This window comes from Arachis stenosperma, chromosome 4 (genome assembly GCF_014773155.1).
Source record: "Arachis stenosperma cultivar V10309 chromosome 4, arast.V10309.gnm1.PFL2, whole genome shotgun sequence".
In the NCBI taxonomy this organism is placed as follows: domain Eukaryota; kingdom Viridiplantae; phylum Streptophyta; class Magnoliopsida; order Fabales; family Fabaceae; genus Arachis; species Arachis stenosperma.
This window is the reverse complement of record NC_080380.1, coordinates 36,794,092-36,809,142: the sequence shown is the minus strand read 5'-3', so window position 1 is coordinate 36,809,142 and position 15,051 is coordinate 36,794,092. Positions and strand designations below refer to the sequence as shown.

General features: G+C 37.6%; 1 protein-coding gene across 1 annotated transcript in view; it reads left to right on the top strand.

Annotated features, from left to right (window-relative positions):
• The first annotated feature begins 499 nt into the window (after positions 1 to 499).
• The window catches only part of LOC130974886 (uncharacterized), an 80,499-nt gene continuing 65,947 nt past the window's right edge, over positions 500 to 15,051 (top strand). The window contains exon 1 of the mRNA XM_057899725.1: positions 500 to 586. Coding sequence (XP_057755708.1) covers positions 500 to 586 — 87 coding nt within the window. The remainder of the gene's footprint in view (positions 587 to 15,051) is intronic.

Below are 15,051 nucleotides of genomic sequence, written 5' to 3'. Positions count from 1 at the left end.
TCCAGTCAGTCTAAGAGATCGGTTGCTCAGGCCGAATATAGACACTATCCCCCACGACTCCCCGACTAAGGCCAATCAAGACTAAATGGCGAAAAGAACAAGAAAAAGCCTACCCTGGAATGGTACTTTCCCCCCTAACACATCTACTCGCAACTAAAAGGCTACACAGTAACACCAAAAAGCCAGACAGCAAACATGCAAAAATAATGCATAAAAGAGAGTGGGATTCGAAAGTTACCTGAATTAATGGAAGAACGACGGAGTAGTTGTTAAAGAAAGATGCGAAGGGAAAGGCACACAACAGCACTGCAAGGAAGTGTAGAAATTTGGGAGCAAGAAGAGGGCAGAGAAGAGGAAGGCACAAAAGAAAGAGAAAAGTGCTCAAACTGCCCCGTTTAAAAACTACCCCAGGAAGCGCGAAACGACTGGGGGCAAAATGGTCTTTTCAGCAAGGGTTTTTCACCCCATTATGAGCATTTAATGCTCGGCACGGGGAACGATGCGACGAAACGGTTGCTGGCGCAACCAAAGGACACGCACGCAGAAGGCACGTCCTTGTCACGAACGGCCGACCAGACGGCCCCAGGTAAGAGACAAGACAACACGCCATTGATAGCTTCCACGGCTACCATTGGCGCGTGGGGGGCACTGTTACGGCCCGGCCCAAAGAACTGTTACGGCCCGGCCCAAAGACCCGACGGGTCGACCCTGGCCCGAGCTCCACCCGACCCGACTCCTCGCCCTTCAAACAACCCGGACACGTGTCCTGTACGACCCACGCGGCTACAGGACGATGTCCTTGGGAATATGGGCCTGTCCTCACAAGGGGCCCACTACTGACATGTATATAAGGGGAAGATTGGCTCTTCCCCCGAGGTACGTCACCTTTCCACATAACTTTTCCCGCCTGCACCCTATCTGACTTAGGCGTCGGAGTGTCTTTGCAGGTGACACCCCCCTCGACCATTCACCAGTACAAGTGCTCGGCTACTCGGCAGACCCTCATCCAGTGCGACCAAAGTTAAGGCGTCCTCACTCCCTCACCTACTCACCCGACCTGTCCGGAACCCGACACCCGAACAAATATATACATATATACAAAAGAATCCCAAAAAGGCCCAAAATGCAGTTTACAGAACATGTTTCTCCAAATACACCTATAAGAGGAACAAAGCATAATATACATATATATTAGAGATATAAGAGTATCAATATATACATCAAAACTAAAATAAAATCCCAAGAACACAAAAGATCTTTGCTTTAAGAAGCTTCCAATATGGCTCAGCAAGTTGCCTCATGTCCTGCATCTGAAAACCACAAAATATGTATGGGGTGAGAACCAGAGGTTCTTAGTATGGTAACAGTGCCCACATAAGTAACATATAAGGTCCCGAAAAATCCAGAGGCAATCCTAGAACTTCCGACAATTGATTCAATCTTATTAAAATATCACTAAACCAAAAATTTAGACGACTAACTAAGGACTTCATTCTAGCTAACACTCCCCTTTCCAACTCCTCTGAACCTCCCAACCACCACTGGAATTATTTAATTTCAAACACAGGTATTTCATGCAAAGAAATCACAATTAGAATGTAGATACAGCAGATAAACAAGTAGCAAGTAGTTCATATGATCAGTTAGGCATTCTTAGCAAAGCACACTGATAAAGGATAGATGTTGGTCTAGAATTTACCAAAGGAATTTCGTTGTAAGCATAGTCCAAACCAACAATTAATCTTCAATCAAAGTTTAAAAATGTTGTCACAATACAAATCAAAATAACCGGGAGTATTAATCCCGGGTCGTTCTCCCTGGGAATCGCAATCAAGTGCTCAATTATTGGCTATGAAATATTTTGGGGTTCTTGTAATAAGAGACAAGAAATGTAAATAACAAGAAATTAAATGACAATTAACTAACAAAGAAAGAAAACTCAAATGGTAAAAAGGTCTTGGCAAAGATTGATGGTTAAGGTTCACTATCTTTGTTACCAACCACAATATGATAATTTGAAAGGATCAATCCCGTTTTGTCATCCTCAAAATTGGAGGAAAGTCAAATGAGTTTCATCAATCCCAATCCATAAGTCCTAGCCACTCCTTAATTGAATTAGTGAAGCTAGTGTTATTGGACACCAATTATCAATCACTTGGACAATAGCAACTCAAGGTCACACAAGTTACCAACCCAAGCCAAGAATAGGAAAATCTACTCTATGGCTAAAAGAAATATTTCATCAAACACTTAGAGTGTAATAAAAGTAAACATCATAAATTACAAGAATTAATGAGAACCATAACTAACACAAACAAGAAATCAACAATAGCAACTAAGGTAAACATAAAAAGACATGGAAACATAAAATTGCATTAAAAGAGAATTGAAATTGACAAGAGAGTTCATAAACTAAATTGGCAAAATAAAGAAATCAACAAGAGAAGTAGATAAACTAAAGTGCTAGAACAAATAAAAGTAAAGGAAAGCTAAAATGAAGCAATATTAAAATTTAGATCTAAAAAGAAATTAAACTAAGAACCCTAAAATCTAGATAGAGAAGAAAGCCTCTCTCTCTCTAGAATTCTCTAAACTAATGGCATGTTGTGTATGGTGTGATCTCCCCTTGTTCCTTCTTGAGTTTGTCCTCAAATACATCAGAATTGAGTTGGATTTGGGCCTCTATGAGCTCAGAAATCACCCCCAGTGTGTTGCTTTTAATGAGGTCACGTGCCGCTTGTCACGCGTACGCATGGGTCACGCGTACGCGTCACTTGGAAACTTTCCTTATCACGCGTACGCGTCAGTCACATGTACGCATCGCCTTGACAAGTTTCTTCTTCACGCGTACACGTCGGTCACGCGTACGCTTCGCCTTGAATCTTCCAAATCCTTATTTTCCATGAATTCTCCATCTTGCATGCTTTTCTCTTCACTCCTTTGATCCATTCCTTACCTCTTAACCCTGAAATTACTAAAAAATATATCAAGGCATTGAGTGGAATCAAAGTGAATTAAATTTAACTAATTAAAGGCCTAAAAAGCATGTTTTTAACCATTAAGCACAATTAGGAGAAATTCATGAAACCATGCTATTTTGTTGAATAAATGGGAGAAAAGTTAACAAAATCCACCAAATACAATACAGAATAAACCATAAAATTATGGTTTATAACACACCAAACAAACACATAGATGCATATGATGCATGCCAATCCTATAGGTCATGAGTCTCATCTGTCGGTTATATAGCCAACCCGACAAGTCCTGGTAGCTAACCATTGGATTGTTCCTCTGTCATGCATCCCCAAATCTCAAATCATTATAATTCATAATCATATAACACACACCAGTGTATATCCATGGGGCGAGCTCATCTGGAAAGGCATAAGTGTCCGGCCACACTTACGACATAGGGTCACCAGAGTATCGAGTCTCAATCTGGAGCGCGTGGTGGCAAGCCACTACTTTCACCAAGAAAAACTCGTTTCTCAGATATTTTGAAGTGCAAAAAATCACATAATCAATCAATAATCATATAATCATTATCAACCATAATTCATTATCAATATAGCCATCCAGCTCATAACACAAATAGCACTTCCGCTATTATCATCAGTGAATTCATATCATCATTACCAGCCATGATTCATCATTAAGTTCACCTTTTTTTTTTCACCAACAAGTTACCTTCCTCACAGCCCTAATTATGATCCACTACCCAAAATCCACCTACCAGGCTTTAAACAAGAGTTACAAGGGTTTTGAAAGTTGGAGGAATGCTTTTAGAAACTAAAATTTATGTTTTGGAAAAATAAGGGGCCGCGTATGTACGCGGAGGTGCATTTTTGCCTTGCTTGTGTACGTATACGCACGCATCCTCTCATGTACGTAGGACATCAAACCCGAACAGAATGCCCACCCACACATGAGGCTTGCGTACGTGAGTTATGCAGGGTGACCAAAATTCTAAGTGCTATAGAATTTCAGTTTTACATACCGAACTTCCGACGCATATAACTTTTTCGTTTTAAAACATTTTTCATCCGTTCTTCAAATGGTGTATACTTCTCAAACCAAATTTTAATTCTAAAGAAGTTTTATGAAAATTAGAGGTCCGAAAGCCGAGTTATAGCTTGTTAAAGTTGGTCAAAAATTAAAGAGTTTATTAAAATTCCAAACCTCAACTTTCAAAACATACCAATTTTAAACCTTTCAAAACTAAACCAAATCTTACCATAACAGCATCAAACCGCCTCAAATCATATTTCAATCCTCCTTATTTGTCCCACAACCTATCGATTCACCACTTCCATCAATTTGAATTCAATAATTCAAGTTCAAAACAATATTTCAATATAAATCCTTTATTATCTCTATCAAATACAATATCAACATCACAACCAATATGGCATCAATAACAACCTCAAATTCACTAATCCTCATGCATATCAACCAATCACAATCATCAACATTATTAACATTTCAATCATATCTTGCGGTTAACTAGCCTAAGTATTCACGACACGTTGTATTTTAGTTACGAGAAACCGAAACCATACCTTGGCCGATTCTTTCCTAAGTCAGAACAACCAAAATTTAAGCTTCAAAGACTCCAATTCACATCCAATGATTCCAGCCACCAAAGGTTTGTTTCAAGAGCTCCAATTTGATAAATTTAACTCTAATTCAACATAAACTCAAGCTAGTTCATACAATTTAATAATTTAGCACTAGGGCACACAAAATTGGACAAAACACAAGGATTTAGAGTTTTCTTATCTTATCCATTGATGATTTGGCTAAAATCTAACAATTATCCCATGTTAGATTGCACCTAAACCACTAAAATCATCAAAATCACTTAATACACATACAAAAATGTGAAACAGAAAGGGAAAAAGAAATTGGATACAAATTACAAAGTTTCTTACCACTATGTTTAGATAGAAATAAAGAGGACTCCGAGACGAATGCGTGACTACAAATGGCTCGTCAATCGGATCTCCGAATTGAAAGATATGATGAATAGAAGTTAGAAGTGAGGGTTAGGGTTCTTCCTTGGTATTTCTCACCATTTTCAGCATGAAGCTCCAAATGAAAGGGTTTGAAGTGCTGAAACTTGGTCAAAAGATGGTTATTGCATTGGGCTTGGGCACAACATGGGCCCGGTTCAATCAATTTAACCCGTTGGCCTAATTTTGGGCCAAAATCTTTAAAATTAGTGTCAAAATTTGTATTTTAAATATTTCTATTTTTCTAAATTATAAAATTTAATTTTTTAATTTCTTTAAATAGTAATTAATTTATTGGCTAATTACTTATTAATTTCGCAGATTTTACAGGGCAAGCATACATCATTTGCATATGTTTTAATTTTTTGTGTTTTCTTAATTGTACTTGGATTGACTAATTATAATTGAATATGTTACATAACTATATGCTAGCTGCTCTACTTGAATTTACTTGTGATTTTCTTGTTTGTATTGCTTGTGTTTGTACAACTAAGAGGTCCCTCATGCTGGTGGCAGTTGACAATGAAGGCTGTTCTTAATGAAAACAAAATGATGAAATGATTGATTAATAATGATGAATATTGAATGAGATAAATTTAGCTCCTTGGGTAGACGTAGTAAAGTGATTTCACTTGCTCCAAGTAAAGATACGAGATGACTGATATGGAATTACTAAGTCAAATTAGTTAGTGCTGGTACTATTCTAAACTGGAAGTTAAAAAAATTGGGAAGTTGGAAAAGATGAAAAATTGAATTAGACTTAGTGTCTCCTAGGACAGTTGCCTAAGTTATGGATTAGAGAGAACCTAGGGTGAACAATTGATGAAAGGAATATTAAGATGCTTAGTAAGTTGTTATTATAGTGTATTGTATTTATTTGGTACTTTTACCATACTGAAAATCCATGGGTCGGGGGTTCTCATTCCGTATATATTCTCTATTTTTCAGATGCAGGTTCAGGTGCTCAGTAGTTAGTTGTGGTTTATCTGAAAGATGGCAAAGATCGTTGGACTCTATTTTACTTTTTGTTTAGAATATCTTCAAACTTATTTTACAAACCTTTTATTATGTATTTATTTGCTTTTGAAAACTTGCCTATAGAGGCTTTGATGTATATTCTGGGAGAGATAGAAAAATTACTATTGTCAACTGATTTTGTTACTATACCCTAGCCGGCCTAAACTTCGTGAATAGTGGCTATTATACTCATGTCTATATACATATATGTACCTTGTCTTTATTCTATTCTTCCTTATTTTTATACCTTATCTTGATTTTCTATCCAAATACATTTTATCTTCTTTTCTTCGATGCGAGAGTGTTCCCGATTTCAATTTTATTTTGCTCATTACAGGCTTCTCGTTAAATAACTCCTTTAATTATATAGATATATATGTATTATAATCCACCTTGAGAGTCATACCACCTTACTATTATTAACTTATGATTCAAGCATAAGAATTCGAATATTAGGGTGTTATACCAAATATGACTTAAGTTCATTACTTTAAGGCCCAATACAGATGAAGTCCACGTGTCCTATCTCAAATCGGCCTAGACTGGATTTTCGTTACTAGTTAGAAATGGTAATAAATACCCGTGAACGTGCGGCGGGCCTCCTTTCTTATCCCTCACTCATGCTTTAAAAAATGTCTCTCGTCCTATCTTCATCTTCGTCTCATGTCCCTATCCTATGTAACTATCCCCCTGGGAACTCATATATCCGCATGTATCTATGGATATTCTTTGAAAATTTTCAAAAAATTAATGAAAAATGCTATAATATAATTAATAATCACAAAATAACCAATTAAATATAATTTAACACAATTCATAACATATTTATTATGAAAAATAAAATTTAAAAACATCTCTAACATAATAACATAATATTTTTTGGGCGAGACACAGTGACATAATGACGAACTTGATGGATAGAAAAGCCAGTTAGAGAGAGAGATGTGAAATCGAGGTTAAGAATGAGTTTGGAAGAAAACAAGGGATTGAATTGGATGCACGAATTAGAGTTACTAATGAATTTATGTATATATAAATTAGAATAAATTAATAATTTATATTTATATAAATTTAACGGGTCTCATGAGTAGGGAAGACAATGGGTCTTAATGGGGATGGGAATCCCATTCCCGTCTGCCTCTCTGTTTAGTAAAATACCCTCGTCTCTGCCACATCCTGTCATAAGTCCCCGTTTATTTTTCTCTGCAGAGGAAGTGAGTATCCATAGATATTATTAAGTTTTAATTTTTTAAATTAACACAATCATAGCAAAATTCTATACAATTCAACTAAATATACCAAATTAAACACAATTCATACACAAATTTAATATAATAATATACATATAAAATTTTTAACATATAAATTAAAATAAAATAAATTAGGGTTAGTTACACAATTTATATATATATATATATTAGTAAATTTTATTTTGTGGGAATCAGGCAGGTACCTCAATCCTCATCCTCATCCCCATTTATTCGTGGGACAGATCTCCATTTCCATAGGAATTTTGCGGATCTTCGTCAGCCTTGTCGTCACGGGTATCCATGGTGTGAGTTTTTTTTTGCCATCCCTACCCGTGGGATTGATACCTATGTCCCCATCTCTGTCCATTTCACTTGGACGGATCCCCACTCTTGGAGATTTTTTAGTCCCCATATTTAGTTCTAAATCGCAAGTAATCCTTGTGAATATTCATTTCGGCTAGTTTTTTTTATTATCTCAATGACTAGCATTCGTTGCTTCTGATGTGTAACTACTCCAGCCACTCAGTAAATTCCTAAATAACTAAAATCCACGCTATATCATTCTCATAAAGTCATATATATCTTTGTTATAATAATATTAATCGAAGATAAATGGTAAAACACTAAATGACTTGGTGCGCAGAATTGAATTCCACACAACTGAACCGGTAAGTACACCGGATCGTCCAAGTAATAACTCAGGTGAGTGAGGGTCAAATCCCACATAGATTGTCAAATTGAGCAAGCAATGGCTATCTTGTAAATCTTAGTTAGGTGATTAGAAAAGATGGTTGTTTGTTTGAAAGCATAAACAAAATAGTAAATACGAAATACAGATTGATGTAAAAAACAGTTATATAGATTCAGTTAACCCTTCAGAGATACGTATTTTTTCCGGATTAACTTTTTGAAAAGAAAGCAAGAATATTCGAAACTTTAACAAAACAAGAACTAAAGACTCAAACAAAAGATAAAGATCAATAAAGAAAACAAACGGTTATGAAAATTTTTTGAAAAGAAAATAAAAGACTCAAAACAAAAGTAAAAAGTACCTAATCTAAGCAACAAGATAATCCGGTTGTTTGCCAAATCCGAACAATCCCCGACAACGGCACCAAAAACTTGGTGCACAAAACTAGCTCCGCAAAATTCGCACGGATAGACTGGAAAGTATATCTGGTCGTCCAAGTAATACCTCAGGTGAGTGAGGGTCGATTCCACGGAGATTGTTGGTTTGAGCAAGCAGTGGTTACCTTGCAGATCTTAGTTAGGTAGATAGAAATTATAGTTTGTCACGAAAAACATAGATAGATGAGAATTTAATGGTCATAGAACGGTTGAGACTTCGGAGATGCTTTGTGTTTCTAGATTAACTTTTCTTACTGTTTTCTTCAATTATGATTCCTTCAATGGTAGTCGTAAGTGATTAACTTATGTCCTCTCATCAAGTTAACCTCCTCTATTGTAGCAATCCACCATGTTGAGATGACTCATGTCCTCTCATCAAGCCACCTCTAGGATTCTCATTGTAGCAGAAGATGAAGCTCTAAGTGTAAGAACCGGAGTTTTCATGAATAAAATCATTTAAATGCTCAAATTAGATTCCAAAAGGTTAGGATGAGAATTTGGAGATTTAAATATGATTTTTGGACTAAGTAGGTTCTTCTGAGTCAGAAAATGTGTTTTCTGCAAAAAACCGTGAAAAATCGCAAACCGACAGTTGAACCGATTGAACCGGTTTAAGTCTACCCAATACTGTGCCAGAAAAAGTAAAAAAATATTAAAAAACCTTAGAAAAATATTAGGAATAAAAAACTGGGTGTTAGTGTTAAAGGTCTGGCCCAAAGTTGGGCCGAGCGGGCTAAAAACGCTAACGGGTTGGACCGGGCTCAAGTTGGGCCCAACTTATATAAGTTTTCTTTAATGAGCTTTCAGCTCATTTTCATTAAAGAGAGAGAGGGAGTTCGGTTATGAGAGAAGAGAGAAGAGAAGCCATGGGAGCACTATTCATCCTCCACTTCCGAAAGCCATAATTTGAGCTACGGAGCTCCGATTGACGAGCCGTTTGTGGCCACACAAAACTCTCGATGAGTGTGCCAGGCACTATATCCTTGGATTGAGTATGATAGTGTGCAAGGAATTATGTCCCTGAGATTGACTTATAACTGATAATCTTTTCTGCTGCAAGAGTGTGCCAGGCACTATATCCTTGGGTTATGCATGCAACTGTACCCGGCACTATATCCGTGGGTGAATAGCGTGTGCCCGACACTATATCCGTGAGTCAATAGAGTGTGCCCGACACTATATTCGTGGGTGCGGTAGAAAAGCGACATTCGAAAGGATGTGTCGGGTTGGCATTTATGGACCGACAAGTGATATCACGAGCCAATAGGATATACATTCATCATGTGCATTTTCTATCTGTTTGTATGCTTTGCCGACTTGTAATTGTATGCCTAAATGAATAACATGCCTATTTGCTTACTTGAACTACTTGCTCTATATGCTTCTACTTGTGTTTTACTTGCTTGCACTTATATTGTGATTGTCTGGTGCTGAGGAGGTTAGATAGGCGGTGGCGATGGGATCGCACGGAGGTTAGGTTGGCGACAGCTGTGGGATACAGTGGTGTGAACAGTATTAGTTAGAATTCCCCTAGGTTTAGACAACCCTGGTTTATGATTTAAGTTCTTTATATATTTATTTATTTTGTCCTAAGCTTGAATATCAGTATGTGATGTGAAGTTCTAGGATTGCCTTCGGCGTTCCGGGGCCTTACATCTTACATCATTGGGCACTGTTACCATACTGAGAACATCCAGTTCTCATTTCATACTTTGTTGTTGTTTTTCAAATACAGGTTTCAACCCACCTCGATGAGTTGCTTGATGGTAGCAGAGCGAAGGACCTTATTCTATCTGGTTGTCATTTTAATTATTTTGATTAGAACTCTCACTTTTTGTATATTTATCTTTATGGCCTTAGAGACTTATTTGAGAGATAGGTTGTATAAGCTGTTTTAATTCTAAAATTTCGTATCTTTCTAATTGTAACTAGTCAGCTTAAACTCCGCAAGTTGTAGCTAGTTCACTATGGTTATTACATTCTTATATTTATATATATGTTTCATTTTCTTATACCTATACCTTGTATCGCATGTGTTAGCTTTGTGCGAACGTTTCACGCTTTTGTAATTCTATCTTTGAGCTTAATCCTTCATCAGGCTTCTAGAATATATTAATTCTTTCTATATAAATATGTATAAGCCTTAGAATTGTCGTAACCTTTGGTTAACCCTTGCTTTACGGCTAGAAGTAAGGCTTAGGTTAATTGGGTGTTACACTAAGCAATCCACTCCCCTTCACGATCCTACTCAAGGTGCCACAGATAAGGCAGATCTTCCGGATCAGAAAGTGTTGCTTCTCTGACTCTAGCCTTAACGCCACAGAGACCTCACGCACCCATAGTCAACGGGATTATATGTCACATATCCAAAGTTGCTCAGATGCTCTATTGGAATCCGCAATGCATTCTCTAGCTTTAGTTCAACGCCATCCGGGTCAGAAATCGCACGAAACCCATGTAGAACATGGGTGATTGTCACGGGTCACCCTCAATTCATAAGATGAAGAACAAGGATGCATAAGAGAATAGAATCAGACATATTGAATTAGAACAGTAATATCATTGATCCATGAAACTCAGCAGAGCTCCTAACCTTAATCTTAGGAGGTTAGTGACTCATACTGTACAGAAAATAATAATGAAAGGTTCGAATGGGCAAAGATCTCTGACATGGGTGATCTTTGTTCTATATATACAAGTCTAGTAACTAAGAATTACAGAAGTCAGATAAATTAGTCTTGTAGTGCGAAAATCCACTTCTAGGGCCCACTTGGTGAGTGTTTGGGTTGAGCTTAAGTGTTTCCCCCGAGCTAGTACCCATTAGGGCCGTTGAACGCTAGCTTGGGACCCTCTAAAGGGCGTTGGACGCCAGCTACCCCCTTATGGGTGTTGAATGCCAGGACTGGGGCTGGTGGCTGGCGTTGAACATCATTTCTGAGCCTTCATTTCCAAAACAAAGAATAGACTATTATATTTTTGGAAAGCCCTAGATGTTAGCTTTCCATAGTTGTTGACAGCGCACCATTTGGAGTTTTGTAGCTCTGATAAACCCTATTTGTAGGGTTTATCATGTGCTTAATTTAGGAGATTTTATGACCTTTTACCCACATTTATTCAATGAAATAGCATGGTTTCATGATTGTTTCCCAATTTGTGCTTAAGAGTGTGGTGGACGAAATTGTGATCCTCTTTGTATTTGCATGAGATTTAAAAATTGGCTCTATTGGAATTTATGATCACAACTTCATTCAACTAAACCAGCAAGTGTACTGGGTCATCCAAGTAATACCTTACGTGAGTAAGGGTCGATCCCACAGAGATTGTTGGTATGAAGCAAGCTATGGTCACCTTGTAAATCTCAGTCAGAAGTATAAAGTTATGGAATTTAGAAAATCAAATATGATTAATAAAAATAAACAGAAAATAAAATAGGATAGAAATACTTATGTAAATCAATAGTGGGAATTTCAGATAGGCGTGTGGAGATGCTAGAATCCTTTCAAATCTCTACTTTCTTATTGCTTTCATCCAATCCTTCTTACTCCTTTCCATGGCAAGCTGTATGTAGGGCATCACCATCATCAATGGCTACTTTTAATCCTCTCGGGAAAATGGTCCTATGCACTGTCACTGCACGGCTAATCGTCTAGAGGCATCACCCTTGTTGATAGCTACATCCCATCCTCTCAGTGAAAATGGTCCAAATGCTCTGTCACAGCACGGCTAATCATCTGTCGGTTCTCAATCAGGTTGGAATAGAATCCCTTGATTCTTTTGCGTTTGTCATCACGCCCAGCCTTCAGGAGTTTGAAGCTCGTCACAGTCATTCAATACCGGAATGCTACTCGGAATACCACAGACAAGGTTAGACTTTCCGGATTCCTGGGATCCTACTCGGAATACCACAGACAAGGTTAGACTTTCCGGATCCCCATGAATGCCGCCATCTATCTAGCTTATACCACGAAGATTCTGTTGGGGAATCTAAGAGATATGCGCTCGGCCTAAGGTAGAACGGAAGTGGTTGTCAATCACGCGCGTTCATAGGTGAGAATGATAATGAGTGTCACTGATCATCACATTCATCAAAATGTTGTGCAACGTATATCTTGGAATAAGAATAAAAGAGAATTGAATAGAAAGTAATAGTAATTGTATTGAAACTTGAGGTACAGCAGAGCTCCACACCTTTAATCTATGGTGTGCAGAAACTCCACCGTTGAAAATACATAAGTGAAAGGTTCAGGCATGGCCGAATGGCCAGCCCCCTGAATGATCAAAAGACCGAATGATCAAAGACTAAACAGTCAAAAGATTAAACTGTCAAAAGATAAGACGTCTAATACAATAGTAACTTATCCTATTTATACTAGACTAGCTACTAGAGTTTACATGAGTAAGTAATTGATGCATAAATCCACTACCAGGGCCCACTTGGTGTATGCTTGGGCTGAGCTTGATCTATCCACGAGCTGAGGCTTTTCTTGGAGTTGAACTCCAAGTTATAACGTGTTTTGGGCGTTCAACTCCGGATCATGACGTGTTTCTGGCGTTTAACTCCAGACAGTAGCATGTACTTGGCGTTCAACGCCAAGTTACGTCGTCAATTTCCCAATAAAGTATGGACTATTATATATTGCTGGAAAGCTCTGGATGTCTACTTTCCAACGCCATTGAGAGCGCACCATTTGCAGTTCTGTAGCTCCAGAAAATCCATTTTGAGTGCAGGGAGGTCAGATTCCAACAGCATCAGCAGTCCTTTTGTCAGCCTTTTTCAGAGTTTTGCTCAGATCCCTTCAATTTCAGCTAGAAATTATCTGAAATCATAGAAAAACACACAAACTCATAGTAAAGTCCAGAAATGTGAATTTAACATAAAAACTAATGAAAACATCCCTAAAAGTAGCTTGAACTTACTAAAAACTACCTAAAAACAATGCCAAAAAGCGTATAAATTATCCGCTCATCACAACACCAAACTTAAATTGTTGCTTGTCCCCAAGCAACTGAAAATCAATTAGGATAAAAAGAAGAGAATATACTATAAATTCCAAAATATCAATGAATATTAATTATAATTAGATGAGCGGGACTTGTAGCTTTTTGCTTCTGAATAGTTTTGGCATCTCACTTTTTCTTTTGAAGTTTAGAGTGATTGGCGTCTCTAGGAACTCAGAGTTCAGATAGTGTTATTAACTTTCCTAGTTAAGCATGTTGATTCTTGAACACAGCTACTTATGAGTCTTGGCTGTGGCCCTAAGCACTTTGTTTTCCAGTATTACCACCGGATACATAAATGTCACAGACACATAACTGGGTGAACCTTTTCAGATTGTGACTCAGCTTTGCTAAAGTCCCCAGTTAGAGGTGTCCAAAGCTCTTAAGCACACTCTTTTTGCTTTGGATCACGACTTTAACCACTCAGTCTCAAGCTTTTCACTTGCACCTTCATGCCACAAGCACATGGTTAGGGACAGCTTGATTTAGCCGCTTAGGCCTGGATTTTATTTCCTTGGGCCCTCCTATCCATTGATGCTCAAAGCCTTGGATCCTTTTTACCCTTGCCTTTTGGTTTTAAGGGCTATTGGCTTTTTCTGCTTGCTTCTTCTTTTTTTTTTCGCCATTTTTTTTCGCAAGCTTTCTTTTTCACTGCTTTTTCTTGCTTTAAGAATCAATTTCATGATTTTTCAGATCATCAATAACATTTCTCTTTGTTCATCATTCTTTCAAGAGCCAACAATTTTAACATTCATAAACAACAAGATCAAAAATATGCACTGTACAAGCATTCATTCAGAAAACAAAAAGTATTGTCACCGCATCAATATAATTAAATTAAATTCAAGGATAAATTCGAAATTCATGTACTTCTTGTTCTTTTGAATTAAAACATTTTTCATTTAAGAGAGGTGAAGGATTCATGGAATTATTCATAACTTTAAGACATAGTTACTACATACTAATGATCATGAAGTAGAGACACAAAATATAGATAAACATAACATAGAAACCGAAAAACAAAAAGAAATAAGAACAAGGAATGAATCCACCTTAGTGGCGTCTTCTTCTTGAAGGACCAACAATGTCCTTAAGCTCTTCTATGTCCCTTCCTTGCCTTTGTTGCTCCTCTCTCATTGCTCTTTGATCTTCTCTTATTTCTTGGAGAATGATGGAGTGCTCATGATATTCCACCCTTAATTGTTCCACATTGTGGCTCAAGTCTTCTAAGGAAGTGTTGAGTTGTTCCCAATAGTTGTTGGGAGGAAAGTGCATCCCTTGAGGCATCTCAGAGATTTCTTGATGATGAGCTTCCTCATGCATCTCTTGAGAAGCGTGAAGGGTCTCTCTTGCTTGCTCCATCCTCTTCTTGGTGATGGGCTTATCCTCTTCAATGGAAATGTCTCCTTCTATGATAACTCCAGCTGAGTAACATAGATGGCAAAAAAGGTGAGGAAAAGCTAGCATTGCCATAGTGGAGGGCTTGTCGGCTATTTTGTAGATTTCATTGGAGATGACCTCATGAACTTCTACTTCCTCTCCAATCATGATGCTATGAATCATGATGGCCCGATCCACAGTAACTTCAGATCGGTTGCTAGTGGGAATGATGGAGCATTGAATGAACTCCAACCATCCTCTAG